General features: G+C 42.1%; 1 protein-coding gene across 6 annotated transcripts in view; it reads left to right on the top strand.

Moving 5' to 3' along the window:
* The window catches only part of LOC144684763 (oxysterol-binding protein-related protein 8-like), a 222,066-nt gene that overhangs the window by 173,305 nt on the left and 28,139 nt on the right, over positions 1-20,622 (top strand). For 5 of the 6 annotated variants that reach the window (XM_078548957.1, XM_078548956.1, XM_078548961.1 and 2 more), the window contains 6 exons: positions 2,720-2,821; positions 3,847-4,050; positions 5,680-5,764; positions 11,557-11,719; positions 17,327-17,555; positions 20,167-20,351. In XM_078548957.1, the coding sequence (XP_078405083.1) occupies positions 2,720-2,821; positions 3,847-4,050; positions 5,680-5,764; positions 11,557-11,719; positions 17,327-17,555; positions 20,167-20,351 (968 nt within the window). The remainder of the gene's footprint in view (positions 1-2,719; positions 2,822-3,846; positions 4,051-5,679; positions 5,765-11,556; positions 11,720-17,326; positions 17,556-20,166; positions 20,352-20,622) is intronic. The other variant, XM_078548960.1, reaches the window with a different exon arrangement.

A 20,622-nucleotide genomic window follows, 5' to 3' on the forward strand; every position in this document is an offset into this window, starting at 1 on the left:
TCAAATTTGGAAGGAATCTTAGATACTTGAGGGCCTTAGGGAGTGGTTCCGGGTTAGGGAGATAAGGGTGCTACTGGGTAGAGAGAGATTTTCCCTTGCTGCTTCCACTTGTCTGGCTTCCCTCTCCCTTTGAGCTGCTAGCTCTGTTTCCAATTTTCGGAGCTAGAATTCTCTTTTCCTTTCCTGTTCTTTTGCTCTCTCTCTCTCTCTCTCTCTTTGTTGAGCTGCCCTTTCACTCTCTTTTTCCCTCTCCTGAAATTCTAGCTGCAGTTTAAGCTTTTCCAGCTCAAAATTGGCTAGGAGAGGGGATTCGGAGTCATTATTGAGCTCTATGTCTAACTGCTCTACTGGTAACATGAGATCCAAACAACTGGATCAGTTCACTTCTTTTGATTTTACTGGTCAATTTTAACTGTACCTTCTTAGCTACTGCTTTAAATTGTTCTATGCTAAGGACTGCTAAAATTTCACTGTTTAAATTTCCTTGCTGAACAAACATTTGGGCATCAAACGTTGTCATTTTCTGAGTGTTAAGGAAAAGGAATTTGCTGTGGTAAGTTAAAGCCACCGGGTTTTCCTCTTTCAGCTTCGAATTGACTCTTTTATATCTGATTTGGCTCAAGTCTTAATTTGGACTCTGGTCAAATTCAAATTGGGTTATCTTGTATTTGAGCTCCCAATTTCTGTTACGGACAGGTTTGGGGGGGCGGGGATGGTTAAGTTAAATAGCCCTGATTTCTACTGTCACCACCCATCCATAAGCAGAAAGGTGTTTTTGATTTTTGATTTCCCTCATAAATGGTGGCGTATTTTCCCCAAACCCTCTGTTCTGGAGCGATGCAATCCTCTATTAATAACCGCACAGCAAACTCGAGATAAGTAGAATCAGAGGGTTAGTTTATTTTACGCACTTAAAATACCGAAAGGGGGTGATGCTATGTAACCCCAGTACATTCACACAATAAAAGAGGGATAAGGGAAAGAAAGAGGTACAGGGCAAAGACTACAGACAGAATAAGAATTATTGTTTCACATGAGTCCAGAGTCCAGAATCAAAAGTCCAATGGTGTATTCCTTCAGAGAGACTGAAGCTGATGTGAGGCAATCCACTTTTTCAGAAGCGCTGACTTCCACAATGGGAGAAACACGGAGAGATGAATTAGTCTTGTAGTAGGAACTGGTACAGAAGTTCAGACATTCCAGTAAAAACAGTGTTGATAAGGGGCCAGGCAGTTTAAACCTGGACAGAACTCTGGTTCCACAGCCGTTCTGGAAGATGGCAGGCTACATTTGTTCAGCGCCACAAGGCATATATTACAGGTTCTAGCAGCTTGGGTGGTGGGCAGGGGGGTGCCAAGTGACATAACCCCCACTTCTTCCCTTTGGTTTGGACAAAGGATATATATTCCTGCTTTGGATTCTTGAGATGGTTAATGTTTCATCCGTTAAGATGCTCATTAGGTTTCAGGGTCGCTTTCTCCTCACAGACGTATCGTCTCCGTTGGCCAGAGCTCTGCCCTAGAAATGTAAAGGGTCTTTGTGCATTTCCTTGGAATTTAATTTCTGCAGTCACAGGGAATTAACACCTCTATAGAAATAACAATGTCCTTGCTGTTTTCTAAAGGCTAAAAATTTATTTTGTGTGAGTCATAGCTAGTCGGGCTTCAATCGGCTTAAAGCTGTCTATTTTTAATAATAAATAATTAAAAATAAAGTCTATTTTTTAAAAATAATAATTTTATAAAGTAGCCAGGATGATATATATATATTTTCCTTCATGTCTTCTGGGCTTGACACCTCCTTTAAGAAACTCCTTAAAACCTACTTCCTTGACCAAGTATTTAAGATTTCCTGATATTCCACTAATATCTCCTTATGTTACTCAGTGTCATATTTTGTTTTATTAATGCCCTATGAAGTACCTTTGGATGTTTGATTACATTAAGGACATACAAGTTGTTGTTGTTATTTGTAACTTTTTCTAATATTCTCCACATCTTTATCCCAGGGGCTCAACCAGAAATTCACATAAGCAGACTTGGCGCGGATGGGTTTCCATGGTTGTACTAATTGTACGGTTTCATTCATGAAAAAAGGACTCACTCCTGGTTCTTTTCTTTTCCACTCAGCTCTCATTGCTGACTGAGCCCAAGTAACCATTTAACCAGTGCAAATACCAACTTGACTCACTTGGCAGCCCGTCACCTCTGAGTCAGAAAGATATAGGTTCAAGCACAAATTGACCAATAATCTGGCCTTCCAATTCAGTACAATATTGAAATAATGCTTTATTTTCAGATGTGTTATTTTTCAAATGAGATGTTAATAATGTCTGCACTATTCAAAGATCAGAGTTCTGCCAACAATTTTCTCTTAGCCAAATGCATTTTAACCAGTCATGCATGTCACTTGTTGATTGTGGAACCTTGCTGTGTACAACTTGTCTGCTGTATCTGCAGATGTCAGATGTGAAGTGGTTTGGAATGTCCTGAGGACGTTAAACATGCTGTGTAAATGCACGGCCTTTCTTTAAAAATGAGGTTGTCTTTTCACTAATGGAAGATTCTAAATGAATGGCTTAATATGTTTCTTCAGTCTCCTTTAAAATATTCATTAGTGGAATGTTCTCCAGTGACTCTCACTGTTGAGTGTATTCCAAGATGTTCTTTGAGATTAACAGTTGAATCCACCCAGTTGGTGAATTATATATTTTAAATAGGTTCAAAAGAAAAATTACAGACAGGAGAAGAAGAGGGCCAGCAAGGAGATGCTTAGTGCTTTGAAGGATCCTACCGTGGTTGCAATGGAGGATTGGCTGAAGGTAGGTTGATATTCAAATCCATCACAAAAATTTCAACTGACAGCCAATCCAATTCAGCTAGTTAAATCCTTAGTCACCCAAGCCATTAATATCTAAACCTAGCTTAACAGTTAACTCAGTCACTCAGTCCCCTCCCAAATGACAGTCACGACTTAATTCTAGATGCTGAGATCACTTCAGCCAACTTAACTAACATTCATCAATGTCATTGGGGTTCAAACCCAACACAACTTCAACTGACAGTAGTTGTTGTGATTTACCTCACTCAACAGCCCACTCTTATCAACTAAGTGTCTTCTTCCTTCTTCTTGTCGTGTCACTACATCTTCCCTCGCCACTATTCCATGCAGGTTTGGAAATGTGGGTGGCAGGAAGTTGGGTGTAGCACTGAAGAAGGATTCACAGGCTACACAAAGCCTGCCAGGGGTCATGACATGAATGCTTCTTCTGTGGCCACCTCTCTTCTGCCACCTTCATGCCATATGCCCATCGCGGTAGTACATGTGCAGTAAGGTTTTATTACAATTTTGGTTTGAATTTTCATTGCAATTCATCTTGCTGATACCCCTGGTGGGCCTGAAGCAAGTAAAGAGAAAGTTGGCGCATAGTATAGCAACTCAATTCATTTATGAAGGGATGGTGTAAAGAAGGAACCAATGGTCATTGTTCCTGCCTGATGGTCAGTGAAGGACCCTGGTATAAATTGGCCACAGGTATAAGCCCAAAAAAAGGATTCGCTGTGATTAAATCTATTCACTTCCATTATATTTCAGGGCCTGAATGAGGAAAATTGGCTTTCATTTTACCTAAGCCAAGTGCCAGGTGAAGACACAGTCAAATTTGTTTTTACTGTACTTACTCATACATCAGTGCCCCTTTGTCTTGCACACAATGACTAATCACTCCACTTCTTCAATTAGGTCCAATAAGTTGTTTTGTTCAATGAATGTTGCTCAAAATGTTATATTCTGAGTTTCTTTGTACTGCACTGATTGAAGAGCAATGACCCACAATCTCAATTGCAGATCCGAGGTACCCTGAAAAGCTGGACCAAATTCTGGTGTGTGCTCAAACCTGGCGTTTTGCTAATTTACAAAACATCCAACAATGGCCAATGGGTGGGGACCATCCTTCTCAACACCTGCGAGCTCATCGAAAGACCCTCCAAAAAGGATGGCTTCTGTTTCAAATTATTCCATCCTCTGGACCAATCCATCTGGGCAGTGAAGGTAATGTGTGTCCAGTGTATTGCAGATTCAAGGTCTCTCCTGAAATAGAAGGAACAGAGGAGTGGACATCCTTGTGCCAAAGAATTAGTTAAAACCCTACTATTCCTATAGAGGGGTTCCACCATTCATTTAGGATGCTGGGAGTAAACCTGGCTCCAATGCTTTCTCTTACTGTTCTAAGAGAGAAAAAAACAAATATTAGCACAGTTCATGCAAACATTCACTTTGGAGATATTGCAGTCCTAAAAAAGGAAGGTGGGTAATGACATTCATGAGTCCTATCAGTGAATTGTGAAGGGGTCAAGTCGTCACATCACCAATCTTTATAAGTAGTAGGTTATAAAGGGAAAATTGACTGCCATTAGGTGGCCAAACGGAATAAATAGTGGAGTGAATGGTGGAGATAGAGGAAAATACAGAACTATTTGAAAAGGAAAATTTTTAAATGGTATGGGGAAAGAATAAGAAAATAGAATTAAATAAATACTTCTTTCTGAGAGAGAGTATGGACTAGTGGGGTGAATAGCCAACTTCTGATCTGTAAATTTCTTATAATTTTAGTTACCTTCAGTTTTATGCTGTTGAAAAGCCTCTGAAGTTAAAGCATGGCTAAATTACATGATCTATACTGTATGTGAACTGAAACTCTATACATATTCTAACCTGAAGCTCAGCTCTCACAGCCTGGGCATGGGTAGCGTCCTGCTTTTTGATACACTGCAGTATAACTGGCATGATGCATCAAGGCTCACACATCATGACGCATCCATCTTTACTGTTCATTTGAGGATTAGTTTCATGCCATGGATGCAATAATGTTATCTTGCTAGTGTTGCAACAGTTTTGTAATAATCTTCTCTCTGAGTGCTGTGGAATCCATGTTTACATTGTGAAGCAGATTTAACCTCACCAGTGCCAACAGCAGAATAACTATGTGATAGTTTTCTGAAAGATCATAAATTGAGGCTTCTAGCATCAGATTTTTCCTGTGCCCTGGGGAAGATCTGCACATGCCAGACTGAGAAAACTGCATCAATGAACTGGAAGTTTAGGCTTGGTTCCCATGGTTGGAAAAAAAAATGGTGGTAGTTGTTTACATTGTTGCTCCAGCACTTCTGCCTCCTCAGATTGCTGTGGCAAAAACAATGCAATAGCTGGGACTTGGGTCCACCTGAAACAATACTGCCAATTCCTTCACTGTACTGTTACCAAAGCCAAGACTTTTACAGTGCTCTAAAATAAGCCTACAATGAAAGGTTTTAGATTCGTGTGCCAGAATGGAAGTACAACCAATCTCTGTAATATGAACATCATCCCATTTTGGGCCCTCAAAGAGAACTGTCCAGAAGTCAAACTAACATCTTTCCCAGTTTGAGTGCCAATTGAGTGCTTGTTTTTTGTAATAAGCACCGACGATTCAACAGACAAATTAGATCTCCAGAGAAAACATGTTCTTAGCACTATATAGATTGTCAGAGGAGACTTTAGTCCATACCTTCTTGTCCCAAAGGAAAGTTCATTACCAATTAAACCAGTTGATATTTGTGGCCAATTTACTACACTATGTCAACCAACATTTTCTCCAAAGCCACTCATCTTTATATTAACTTTAGGCCTTGTATTTTTCAGGGTCCAAAAGGTGAGAACGTGGGATCAATAACACAGCCTCTGCCCAGTAGTTACCTGATCTTCCGAGCTGCTTCTGAGTCGGATGGTGAGCTTATGTCTCGCATGTTTCTGCCTGTGAGATGGTGAGAATGAACTTAGAAGGTACCCAGTAGAGTAGGGTAGAAATGAGAATTAGAGTTTGTATCTGGAGGAAGGCAAGCTTCATACCCAGAAACTCTAGCATCACAATAACCCTCCTCTAAGAGTTACTCCACAGTTATGCATTAGAACTCTGAGAAAACTGGGATGCATTAAGTGAGAGGTATATTCTTAACTACAAGGTGTCATGATGTTAATCATTTCAGGAAAGGAAGGTATTTCTAGAGAAATCTTTACAAAGTGAGATTTACCCTCCTCCATAACACTAACCCATGAATTGGTAGGGGGGAGAACTGCACTGGTCATTTTGTTTTATTCCTTCATGGGATGTGGATGTCGCTGGCAAAGGCCAGCATTTATTGCCCATCCCTAATTTCTCTTTAACTGCCACAGTCCGTATGGTGAAGGTGTTCCCACAGTGCTGTTAGAAAGCGAGATCTAGGATTTTGATCTAGCAAAAATGAAGGAACAGTGATATTTTTCCAATTCAGAATGGTGTGTTATTTAGAGGGGAACTTGCAGATGGTGGTGTTCCAATATGCCTGCTATCTTTGTCATTCTAGGTAGCAGAAGTTGCAGGTTTGGGAGGTATTGTCAAAGAAGCCTCGGCAAGTTTCTGCAGTACCGCTCGTAGATGGTATACACTGCAAACACGGTGTGCCAGCGGTGGAGGGAGTGAATGTTTAAGGTGGTGGTTGGGGTGCTAATCAAATGGGAAGTTTTGTTTTGTACTCACTATAGTGACACTATAAGTACAGTCAAAAAAAAGTTATGCTTAATTATAGCGGAAAATAGTGACCAGAGAAATGTTGTCTTTTTCACCCCTCCCCCTCCTCCCTCTCTCAGCAATGTCCCAGTTTCATGTAACAATGCACAAACTCCATTTTAAATATAATTCATTTCCCTGATAACCTAATAGGGAAATGCAACAACCCATGTTGAACTGAGTCGTAAGGTACAAATTACTGTGACTAATATTTCTATTCATACACAACAGAGGAGTTAACCTTTTACTTAAATTGGTGATGTTTCTGTTAATTAAGTGGAGAGACAAATTTGATACACATATGAACGTGTGCTTTGAGCACCATATGATGAATGCAGGTCCCCTGAGCTTTGTAGGGCTATTCGGTCAACTTCTCATTCCCGATTGCTATCTAGATACCAGAGCTAAAAGCTGCACACTTGTAGATGTTTAGTGAGAACAGGATTGATCTCTGCTATGATATGGTCAAATAGCTGCCAAAATGCACTATCCAGCTCACACGAGTGAGTATCAGAGGATTGCCAGTGCCTGTGAAACTATCTGAGGCAGAATCAGCAAGGGAGAAGGGGAAGAAAAGGAAACAAAAAAAATCAGGAAAATACAAAATGTTGTTGTGTTTGATAAGACATTGGCAAAAGTGGCAATATAAGAGGTGAGAGATAACATAAAAGTTAAGGTATATACAGTAAAATCCCGATGAGTTGAATCCCAGGGGAACAGCCTCAAATTCGTGCTAAGCGGAGCACCGTGGTAGCCAAGGAGGCCTCGTTTCCCATATGGATGCATCTCTGTGTGACCCGAAAGGCCTACAAATGCAATCTGTCAAAAACAACAGATTCAAATGCCAAATGAAAACACAGTAAAATAGGAAATGTGTGAAAAAGTCTTTATTCATTTTGTTCACACCTTACAAGGACCAGACCTTGCAAAAGGCTGGGGTTTTGCATTGAAAAAGGCAAGGAATTAGCTCTGGAAAATCTCCACAATCTTTTTCTGCTTAGTGTGCTGTTTTCAGATGTGCACGACACAGTCCGCCATGTCGACACTGAAGTCAAACGTGTTTTCAGTGTTTTCGTGCTGCAGTGTGAAATCCCGGAACACCTCTACAGCCTTCACGGCATCAGTCAGGGTGACTCCCCCCTTTCCTGCAGGATTGGAACAGAAGTGGAAACATTCTCTGCTCGAGCTGCCTTGAAGCACATTAGCAGAATCTCTCCAGTGTCAGCATATATGCAGCCATTCATAGCCTCTTCCTTGCTGGAGAAAATGCCTATTTATTGAACTGTTCCAAAAGGTTTGCCTTGTGTTTCATAATGGTGGACAAACTTGATGGCAGAATCCCCCAATCCTTTGCGATGTTCACTTTCCAAGTCACACGAACAATTTTTCACTTGCTGCGCTAACTTAACCTTCACTCCAATCGACAATACTTTTAACTTTCTCGCAGGTTTAGCCATACAGGTTTTGCACCTCCTTTCACAGGGAGATCTCAATGTCAAATGATGGTTTGCCCAGCGCTCCATGATTTTGTGCTTCTAACTCCACTCTGGACAACATTGTCATATGACAAGTTTAGACAAGTTCGGCTAATCCGGAGTGACCCCCAGTGCCAAATTTTGGCTTATCACAGACATTGTTCTATAGGGTTTGCTATCCTGCTGGCGGGAATGGTTGACGATCTTGGCATAATTAGAAGTTTGTATCATCCGAGTTTAACTCATCGCAGTTTCATTGTAAAAATGCAAAGAATAGAGTGGGGACTAGGAGAGCTATAAAGAACAGCAAAGAAAGACAAAAAGATAATAAGCTGCAAAAACGTAATGTGAGAAGAAACTTGAGTGATATCAAAATTAACAATGATTTTACAATTATGTTGGTAGGAACGGGCCCTTTTAAAATCAGATGTGGGTAGTATTGCAATTGAAAAAATGAAAAACAAACTTATTGAATAATTACTTTGTATCAATCTTTACAGTAGAGGAAGGGGATAACATACCTGAAATTCCAGGCAAAATAATAATTGGCTGTAAATTCTGAGCTCCCCAGTGTCGGATTGGAGGGTACCCAAAGATGCACTGGGGAAATCCTTCGGAAGCTTACAGGTAAGGTTTGCATGGCAATTGCCCAGAAATGCAAACGTCCCCAAGGCAATTACCCTGCACTGGGAACCATCCAAAAATGCAATTTAAATCGCAAACTTTGGATGGTTCTGACTGGGTTATATTAATATTACCCAGAAAAAGTTAGAAGAGTGAAAACCTCTTCTCACTTCTGGGTAGCTATTGTACAATACCACGGGACTCCCCCCACACCCCTGACCACTCCCGGCCACTCGGCCCCTCAAGCATGCTCTGCATTCAATAAGATCATGACTGATCTGAATGTAACCTCAACCCCATATTCCTGCCGACTCCCGATAACTTTTCACCCCCTTTTCAATCAAGAATCGATCTAGCTCTGCCTTAAAAATATTCAAAGATGCTGCTTCCACTGCTTTTTTGAGGAAGAGAGTTCCACAGATTCTCAACCCTCAGAGAAAAAATTTCTCCTCATCTCTGTCTTAAATGAGTGAACCCCTTATTTTTAAACAGTGATCCCCTAGTTCTAGATTCTCCAACAAGAGGAAACATTTTCTCCACATCCACCCTGTCAAGACCCCTCAGGACCTGCAAGGTTTCAATTAAATCGTCTTTTACTCTTCTAAATTCCAGTAAATACAAGCCTAACCTGTCCAGCCTTTCATCACAAAACAACCCGCTCATTTCTGGTATTAGTCTAGTAAACCTTCCCGGAACTGCTTCTAACACATTTACATATTTCTTTAAATAAGGAGACCAATAATGTACACAATACTCCAGATGTGCTCTCACCAATGCCCTGTACAACTGAAGCATGACCTCCCTACTTTTGTAATCAATTCCCCTCACAATAAATTATAACATTCTATTAGCTTTCCTAATTACCTGCTGTACCTGCATATTAACCTTTTGTGATTCATGCACTAGGACACCCAGATACCTCTGAATTTCTGCAATCTCTCACCATTTAGATAATAAGCTTCTTTTTTATTCTTCCTGCCAAAATGAACGATTCCACATTTGCCCACATTATAGTCCATTTGCCAGATCTTTGCCCACTCACTTAACCTATCTATGTCACTTTGTAGCCTCCTTACGTCCTCTTCACAATTAACTTTCCTACCTATCTTTGTGTTGTCATAAAATTTAGCCATCATTCCTTCGGTCCTTTCATCCAAGTCTTTTACATAAATTGTAAAAAGTTGAGGCCCCAGCACTGATCCCTGTGGCACACCACTAATCATATCCTACCAATCAGAAAAAGACCCATTTGTGCCAACTCTCTGCTTCCTGTTAGCTAGCCAATCTTCTATCCATGCCAATCTATTACCCTCTACATCATGAGCTTTTATTTTCTGCAATAACCTTTGATGTGACAATTTATCAAATGGCTTCTGGAAATCTAAGTACAGTTCCCCTTTATCCACAGCACATGTGACTCCTTCAAAGAACTCCAATAAATTGGTTAAACATGATTTCCCTTTTACAAAAAGGTTGACTCTGCCTGATTGCCATGAGTTTTTCTAAGTAGCCTGCTATAACATCTTTAATAACACCACCCGATTCCTGACACCCCTGGTGTCTGACCAACCCTCCACCGAGGACTGACGACTGACCCCCTCCACCACCCCCTTGAGGTCTAAATTCTGACTCCACCCACCTCCCTCAAGGTCCAAGGCCCAACCCCCCCTTCACCCCCCCGAAGCCGCCCCTGACTTCCCCCCAAACCCCGACCTCCTCCCAACCTCCCTGATCTCCCCCCCAAACTCCGACCTCCTCCCCACCCCTCCTGACCTTTCCCCACCCCCTGACCTCTCCAATCCTCCCTGAACTCCCCACCCCCAATTCCTACCCACTTACCTTGTACACTTACTTTCCTCCTGGCCTGTCAAGGACCTTTAAACTTCAATGGACCTATAACTTACCCGGTTTATGGCAGCTGTTGGAATTATTAATTCCCTACGGATAATTACAATGGTTCACTAATTGAAAGGCATGCGTAGGAACCTTTAGCTTTTCCCTCCAATCTCCCAGCCAATCAACAACATTAATGTTCACCACATGATCTATCATGATGCCTTTGAGAAAGAATAATAACAAATATGTAGTTCAATTTAAACTGGAGAAAAATGTAAAATGGGTTAACAAGCATCGGCAAAATGGTTATATTATCACATGTGGAGTCATCTGTCTTTATGCTCTTGGAGAAGTAAAGAAGCATGGTATTCCAGAATTCTAGGTCAGTGCTGGGTGGGGCACAAGATTCAGGAAAAGGCACAATTTAGTACTCGATCAGTAAGTGAAAATTTCATAACGTCTGCCACCTGAACTTGACGATAAACACAAATTCCACTGATTTGTCATCTGACAAGAGAAGAATGCTTATCGATTGGCCTGCAGTGGAAATATGGATGAAACACCGATGAACTTCAGCTTGCCAGCAAACAAGACTGTTACCAAGATTGGTGAAAAAAACCTTCCCTGTAAAGACAACTGGCCACAAGAAGACACGGTTCACAGTGGTTCCATCTTGTCTGGCGAATGGCGCAAAATTAAAGCTGATGGTGATAGTCAAGCAATGTCGACCCCTCAAAAATATTACCCGTGTAAAAGTCAACCCATGACTTTTGGCCTGAAAAAATTGGTCTCTTTTGGTAAAAACTGGACTTTTACACAAGTATATACAATAAGATTTTGTTGTTGAACACCACAGGGGTGGATACACTTTCCTGGTTGTATTCTTGATGTGCACTTCCAGTTTTATGTCACATCTATTTCCCTCAGTGTCGCTCTGATAGTCAAAAATGCCTGGTTTATTTCCAGATTCATATTCTTGCATGTATATGATGTATATTTCTTGGTTTATTCCTGACTTTTTCTTTTGTCTCTCCTTAGGTCGATGTTGGATGGATGCTCTGGAATTAGCTCTGCGGTGTTCAAGTCTTCTCAAACGCAGCACGGTTAAGGATGGTGATCTGAACTACTCGATGGATGCGACTCACCCAGGACTGTGCAGTCTGCAACGAGGCTTCAGTCCCACTCACCAGGAGATTTTCCAGTAGGTCCCCAGTCACAGACTCATTTATTGACTTATTTCAGTGGGCCCTAGAGCGTGAATGTTTTACATGTATATGTAGGCAGCGGGCGGCTCGTACTGACCTTAAAATTCATTCATTGGTCATAGTCTGCGATACGGCAAGACCTGTACAGGTTATCATTAAGAATGGATAATGGAAAAATTAACATAGTAATTGGTTGGGCATTAGAAGGTACAGGTGATGTGCAGCATGTGTGTTTTGCACTGGACATTGCAGCATAACTGGTGGGTACTGTAGACCATGGGATAGAATTGGTGGCAAGGTCTCAACATTATCATGCATGACCCAGTTCCCTCACATAAATGAATACCTGCTACAGGAGGTGGGAGCTGTGTGTAAATAGGCAAAGACAGAAGTAGAATGTGACAGTTCCCGAATGGATCTGTGAATGGGAGAAATTGGTGGGAATATGGGAGGGGCAGATGGAGGTTGGGAAGGGCATAGAGGTGCTGGTAAAATATCAAGTTGCTAATGTCACTGTTCATATCAGAGGACTGCAGCATGTTCAGGAAGAAAATGAACACGCGCTACTAATTCCAGGAGAATAGGGCTCATGGGCTTCATTATTTCCAAGGTTGAGACCATCCTCAATAGCTACAATTTACCCCACCTCTACTGCCACGCCCCTGATTACCTCATCCCTTTACCTCATTCACTCAAGCCCTGATCCTGAGTCATTCTGCAATTTTCCTCCCTTCTGGGATTTTCCTTGATACACTCCTACCAAATTTCTGACTACCTAACTATCTTTCCTGGGCCCTGTTTCTGCTAAATTCATAACAAGCTTCTTCTGCATTTCAAAACTATCATCATTGCACCCCCCAGAAAATCCACCTTTGATCCATCTTGTCCTCCACCACTACTGCGCTACCTCCAATCTCCTTATATGTTTTGCTTCCCATCTCCTTTCCACCTCTCCACTCCAGGTTCGGATCCCTTCAGTCTGGTTTCTGCCCTCCTCCCAGGAATGAGAGAGCCCCAGTGAAATTCAATATCCTGTGTGACTATAACTGTGGAATCCCCTCTTTGACCTCTCTGTGGTGTTTAGCATGGTCAAGGACATCTTCCTGTTGTACTACTTCTCCAGCTGCATAGGATTGCCCTTGCAAGGCTCTATTCCTACCTCTTCTGCACAGCCAATGTATCTCCAGATGTCTGCTTCTCCTTCTGTTCCCACATCTCTAAAGTTTCCCAAGGTTCAATCCTTGGTCCTGTCTTCTTTCTCATTTACATGCTATCCCTAGGTAACATCATCCACAATCATAAAGTCAGCTTCTATATGTACGCTAACAACATAAATTCTACAACTGAGAGCATGGCAGTGCAATTAGTTTCAGATTAATTTAACAAAGGTTAAATACAGACATGATGTGATAAATTTCTGTGGTTCTATAATTGGACTGCCCTTGACTCCCCAGCTATCTCTGCACTGGCAAACTTGTTGTCTGACGTTAAGTTAGAACTTTTGCAGTTGAACACTAGGAAGACAAGAAATCGTTGCTTTAGTCCTCTACCAACACACTTTTTTTGCTTCTCCTGGTCACTAACTGAGGCTGAACCAGGCTGTGTGCAATGTCAACGCCTTATCAATACAGAGCTGAGTTTCAAATCCTTTGTCTATCCACAAGCACATATAACATCACCAAACTCTGCACCCCACCATTAGCACTATATTTTATCATCATTTTTGTCATCTCTAGACTTTGTTTCTCTGTAATCTTCCTGCCAGCCTTTCATCTGTCACCCTCCAAGATTCACATTCTTCTCTCATCTAAAACAGTGCCAGCTACATCGTGTTGCCTGCACACCCATCACCTTGTCCTCACCAATCAACTCTAGCTCCCAATTCTCAATGGATCAAATTTATATTCTTTGCCTTCATCTACAAGGCACTCCAAGGCCTTGTTCCACCCTGCCTCTGCAACCTACTTGAGTTTTAAGTTCTTTGCCCCACCCCTTCCCCTACCAAACAGTTGTTGGCTGTTATGTATTTCACTACCTCCATTCTACCTTTGGTGGCAGATCCTTACAAACATACAAATTAGGAGCAGAAGTAGGCCATTTGGCCCCTCGAGCCTGCTCTGCCATTGATAAGATCATGGCTGATCTCATTGTGACTTCAACTCCACTTTCCTGTCTACCCCCTTGCACCCTTGGATTCCCTTGTCAATCAAGAATCTGTCTAACTCAGTTTTAAAAATATTCAGTAACCCTGTCTCCGCTGCTCTCTGGGGAAGAGAATTCCACAGATCGACGACCCTCGGAAAAAAATTCTCTTCATCTTCGCCTTAAATGGGGGACACTTTATTTTTAAACTGTGTCACCTAATTCTGGTCTCCCCCACAAGGAGAAACATCCTCTCAGCATCCACCCTGTCAATTCCCTTCATGCTCTTATATGTTTAAATAAGATCACCTTTCATTCTTCTATGGATCCAATGGATACAGGCCCAGCCTGTCCAACCTTTCCTCATAAGATAACCGCTTCATCCCAGGAATCAGTCAAGTGAACCTTCTCGGAACTTCTTCTAATGTTATTATACGAGACCAAGGGCAGAATTTTACCCTGATCGGGCGGGCGCACACCCAACCCGATCCGGTGTGAAATCATGCGAGATGACATCGGGCGAGTGTCCCAACATCATCATGCACTCGCGCAATATTTCGGTCAGCGGGCACATGCAAAAGTCAGAAGCTTGCCCGCCAACAATTAAGAGGCCAATTAAGGTCATTAACGGCACAATTGTCTTTAATTTTACACTGCCCGTCCAACCTTATGGTTGGCGGATGGGCAAATTGGCAGGTCGCCTTTACATTTTTCATGAAACCTCATCCAAGGGCAGATGAGGTTTCCATGATAAAATAAAAATCGGTGGACAGCATTTTCATCATGTATATTTTCAGGTGCCTGATTGGGATGCTTGGGCATTTTTTTTTTTGCTTTTCAAAACTTTACTTTTTCAGGTCTTCAGCTCCCTGAGGCAGCTCTCTACCTTCAGGGAGCTTTCAGTCAGCACTGGCCCATGCCTGCATTGACATCAGTGCCTGCCCCCCTCCCCCCCCCACCCAAGCAGCACTTCATGCTGGTTGGTCATTAATTGGCCAGTCGGGAGCCAGTCGCAGTTGGTGGTCCATTTCCTGGCTGATCCTGGGCCCACCAATCGCACCCGCCTAAAGATTCTGCCCCAAAACTGTACTCAGTACTCCAGATGTGGTCTCACCTACGCCTATACAATTGTCACAAAACTTTCCTACTTTTATGTGCCATTCCCTTGCAATAAATGACAACATTTCATTTGCCTTCTTAATCACTTGCTCTACCTCATTCTAACTTTTTGTGATTCATGTACCAGAACACCCAGATCTCTCTGCTCCACAGAGTTTTGCAATCTTTCTTAATTTAAATCATATTTAATATATAATAATAATATGTTGCCTTTCTGTTCTTTCTGCCAAAGTGGACGAGTTCTCATTTTCCCAAATTATACTCTATCTGCCAATTTTTTGCCAATTAGCCTAACCTATCTAAATCCCTTTATACTCTTTGGGCTGCATTTTATGTGTCACTGGCGGGCATGTTTTTGGAGGGGGAGCACGTAAAATAGGGTAGCTGCCCACCCCACCTCCTTCCCACCTGCCCCCAAGCTCACCCCCGAAATTGGCACCCCACCCACCATAATCATGGGTCAATTAGGCTTGTTACCAAGCCAGTTGACCCTGATGAACACTGCCCTCACCAATGAACATTTGGCATGGGCAGGAGTGGGCAGCTGATTTGTTAAAATAAATTCTTTAAAGGGTGGGAAGGAAGTGGGGGGTTCTATCTTTGGGGCTGCTCTTTGTGGACTTGAGGATGACCCTCCCTAAGATAGAACCTCCCTTTCTTCCTACCTGCCAGCAGCCTTAAACCGAGGCCCCGCCTCCCTCCCTGACTGTCCAAACCTTTCCTGCCCAAGACACCAGACCTTATTCCTCCTCCTCTTGCAGCCCCAATGCTGTTGGCGCTGCCAGGACTGATGGAGCTGTCAGCCAATTGGATTGGCCGGCAGCTCCCAAGGGCAGGACTTCCTCCTTAGTGAGGCATGGAAGTCCCACTCGGCCCTTGTTTAGCCCATCCACAATGCATTGTTGCTGCAGGGCAGGGCAGTCTGGAGCAGGTTGGCTCCACGCCAACTTTGCTTCCATGGTTGGTGCGGGGGGAGTCGTCTACCCTCCTCCATAAATTTCAGCCCTTCCTCCCCAAAATTTACTTTTCTACCTATCTTTACATCCTCAGCAAGTTTAGCAACCATATATTCAGTCCCCTTCATCCAAGTCATTTCTATAGATTGTAATAGTTGAGGCCCCAGCACTGGTCCCTGTGGCACTCCACTGGTTACAGCTTGCTAACCTGCATTTATCCCTCTTCTCCGCTTCCTGTTAGCCAACCAATCCTCTATGCATGATGATATATTACCTCCTACACCATGAGAACTTATTTTGCATAGTTACCTTGACAAATGTCTTTCGGAAATCCAAGTACACCACGTCTACAGATTCCCCTTTATCAACATTACTTGTTACTTTCTCAAAGAACTCTTTAAAAAAAATTAGTCAAACAGGATTTCCCTTTCACAAAACCATGTTGACTCTGCCTAGTTGCCTTAAGATTTTCTAAATGTCCTACTATAGCCTCCTTAATAATAGATTACCATGTTTTCCCTATGGTAGGTGTTAGGCTAACTGGCCTGTAATTTCCTGCATTCTGTCTCCCTCCTTTCTTGAATAGAGGAGTCACATTCCCTATTTTCCAATCTGACGGGACCTTTCAAGAATCAAGGGAATTTTGGAAAATTATAACCAATATATCTACCATCTCTGCGACCACCTTATGAAGTCCATCAAGTCCTGGTGACTTTTCAACCTGTGGTTCTAACAGTTATCACCCTTTCCCTAGTGATTGTAATTGTTTTACATTCCTTGGTCCCTTTACTTCTTGATTTACAAGTATTTCTGGGTTGTTATTTGTGTTTTCTATAGTGAAGACAGACACAAAATATCTGTTCAACACTTCCGCCATTTCCTTATATCCCAATATGAATTCCCAAGCTCTAAAGGACCCACTCTCACTTTAATTACTCTTACCTTTTTAAATACTTGTAAAAACTCTATTTATTTTTATAGTTCTACCAAGCTTTATCTCATATTCTAATTTCTCCCTCCTTATTACTTTTTTTTTAGACATTCTTTGCTCCTTTTTACATCCCGTCCAATCTTCTGACCTACCCTAATCTTCGCAAAATTGTAAGCTTTTCCTATCATTTTGATTCTTTAACTTCCTTAGTTAGCCATGGATGGTACATCCTTCTGCTAGAGTCTTTCTTTCTCACTGGAATGTATATTTGCTGACAATTATGAAATATCAACTGCCTTTGCTGCAGCCTCTAAAACTTCCATTCTGAACCCTTCGTTTTCTACTTCTCTCTTTGCGTTAAAATGCTTTCTTAAAACTCACTTGTGTAGCTTAACAATTCTTTTGGTTCTGGTTGTTATCCTTGGACTTCTCTCTTATTTTCTCTTCTCTTGAAGTGATGCTGAGTTTGCAAACCACGTTCAGTACAAAGACGCTGATGTGTACTCCGACAGATCAGACCGAGAGAATGATCCTCACCACGAGGAGCTGGAAAATGACACGAATGAAAAGAGCAGCAGGAGTGAGGAAAGTGACACAGACATATCCGAAATCCATGGGGAGATGTGCAGAAAGGACTTGTCAGAGGCGACTTACGTGGCAGAAAATTCAGAGGAGTTTGGAGAAGTAAGAGCTTAGAGCAGAGGCTCTGCATCTTTTGGTAATGGGATTAAAGAAGTTATTTTCCTAGTGGCTGTGTCTCCTTGGGCAAATTTCTGAGCATGCGATTCCCAAAGTGGCAATCATTGGAGATCAGACTCCCATTTGGGTGAGTTTACACTGTAAGACACTGCATCAAAAAGGATGGAGGCAAGTTTAGAAAATGTGTGAACTGAAAGGTGCATTGCATTAGGAAAGCTGCTTGAAAATTAAGTGTAGATGTACTCTTTGAAGTTAAATGTAACCATTTTGCTTAACTGAATTTTAAAAATCCCGTCCTGTCTAGAAGCTAATTCTTACAGAGTACAGCCTTATGGATGCTGAGGGCCCAAGCTGCTATCCTTCATTTTGAATCTAGATTTTTATTGTCAGCAGGTTAGCTACCCACAAGAGCTGAGCTTGATCCTATCCTCATGTACATGTTCTTGCAGGAGTTCATAGAACCATAGATAAGTTACAGCGTAGAAGAGGCTATTTAGCTCATCATGTCTGCGCTGGCCATAAAAAGAGAAAAAAGAAGCTTGCCACTCATTTTCAATCCCACTTCCCAGCACCTGGTCCATAGCCTTGCAGGTTACAGCATTTCAGGTGCATATCCAGGTACCTTTTAAATGAGTTGAGCGTTTCGGCCTCAAACACCAATTTAGGCAGTGAATCTCAGACGCCAACCACCCTCTGGGCAAAAAGTTTTTCCTCATGTTCCCGCTAATCCTTCTACCAATCACCTTAAATCTGTGCCCCCTGGTAATTGACCTCTCAGCTAGGGGAAACAGGTCTTTCCTGTCTATGCTATCTAGGCCCCTCAATTTTGTACACTTGAATTTTGTACACTCCTCAGTCCCCACTGTTCTAAGGAAAACAACCCTAGCCTATCCAATCTTTCTTCATAGCTGCAATTTTCAAGCCCTGGCAACATTCTTGTAAATCTTCTCTGTACTCTCTCCAGAGCAATTATGTCCCTCCTGTAATGTGGTGACCGGAACTGTACACAAAATTCCAGCTGTGGCCTAACTAGACATTTATACGGTTCCAACATTACATCCCTGCATTTGTATTCAATACCTCGTCCAATAAAGGAAAGCATTCCATATGCTTTCTTACCACCTTATCCACCTGTCCAGCCACCTTCAGGGACCTGTGCACATACACTCTAAGGTCTCTCACTTCCTCAACCCCTCTCAATATCCTCCCATTTATTGAGTATTCCCTTGCTTTGTTTGTCCTCCCCAAATGCATTCCCTCACACTTCTCTGGATTGAATTCCATTTGCCACTTTGCCGCCGACTCAACCAAGCTATTGATATAATTCAGGAGACAATAGCTATCCTCTTCACTATCAACCATGCGGCCAATTTTTGTGTCATCTGCAAATCTCCCGTCATGCCAACCACACTTAAGTCCAAATCATTAATATATAAGACAAACAGTAAAGGCCCCAATGCTGAGCCCTGTGGAACACCACTGGAAACCACTTTCCACTCGCAAAAATATCCATCGACCATTACCCTTTGTTTCTTGTCACTGAGCCAATTTTGAATCCAACTTGCCACCTTTCCCTATATCCCATGGGATCTCACTTTTCTGACCTGTCTGCTATGTGGGACCTTGTCAAATGCCTCACTGAAATCCATGTAGACAACATCCAATGCACTACCCTCATCAATCCTCCTTGTTACTTCCTCAAAAAATTCTGTTAAGTTACTAAGACACAATCTTGCCCTAACAAAACCATGCTGACTATCCCTGATCAATCCATGCCTTTCTAAGTGCAGTTTATCCTGTCGCTCAGAATTGATTCCAGTAATTTGCCCACCACCGACGTCAGACTGACCGTCATTGGATGATGGTTAGATGTAAGAATTATGACTCATATTTCCTGTTCCACATAAACCTGGGAGAATTAAATCCATGTGCAATGGTCTTTCTGAATCTAAGACAATGGGGAAGTTTCTCTCACATAAACAGAAAATGCTGGAAAAACTCAGCAGATCTGATAGCATCTGTGGAGAGAGAAACAGAGTTGATGTTTTGAGTCCGTACCATCCTTTATCCTGGAGCCTCGCTCATTCTGGACAAGTTGTCTGACTACTACTACCATTCTGACCTACTGTCTCAGTAAGTGACCTTCTGCACAGCAGAAACTCTCTCCAACCCTTTACCAGAACCAACATTCCCAGGCGTGGTGGATTATCAGGTTTTTCAGGAGATGTCGCAGTTAGCATTCATTTGCAGTCTATGGATGTGAGCAGCCTCACATATGACAAAGTGGAATCATACTACCGTGGTTTAAGAAATTCTTGAAAAAATGCATCCAAGCACCAGATTTTGAACCATGTAATACATAGCATTTAATAAAGCATAGGGGACCCTGGTATTTGTAAATAGATTACAAAAGCCAGGAAATTGTATTAAACCTATCGGTATTCTTAAAACACAGTGCGGCCCCAGCTGGAGTATTGTGTCCAATATTGGACCAGTGAATACTGCTTTTTTATTAGGGAAGTTTCTCTCGTTGGTTCTGAAGGAAGAGCCCATATGTTACTGACAGTAACATGATCTCTTTCTTTTTGGTCTATAGGTTGGTGAAACCATTAAGACTGAAACAGTGACTGAAGAAAACAAGAGTCTGATGTGGACTGTGCTGAAGCAGCTCCGACCTGGAATGGACCTATCACGAGTTGTATTACCAACCTTTATCCTGGAGCCTCGCTCGTTTCTGGACAAACTGTCGGACTACTACTACCACTCTGACCTACTGTCTCAGTAAGTAACCTTTTTCTGCACTGCAGAAGCTCCCTCCAACCCTTTACCAGAACCAACATTCCCAGATGTGGTGAATTATCAGGTCTTTCAGGAAATGTTGCAATTAGCATTTATTCGTAGTCTATGGATGTGAGCAGCCTCACATATGGCAAAGTGGAATCATACTATCGTGGTTTAAGAAATCCTTGAAAGAACATGTCCAAGCAACAGATTTTGAACCATGTAATACATAGCATTTACTAAAGCATAGGGGAGCCTGGTATTTGTAAAT

Source organism: Cetorhinus maximus, chromosome 9 (genome assembly GCF_964194155.1).
Source record: "Cetorhinus maximus chromosome 9, sCetMax3.hap1.1, whole genome shotgun sequence".
In the NCBI taxonomy this organism is placed as follows: Eukaryota; Metazoa; Chordata; class Chondrichthyes; order Lamniformes; family Cetorhinidae; genus Cetorhinus; species Cetorhinus maximus.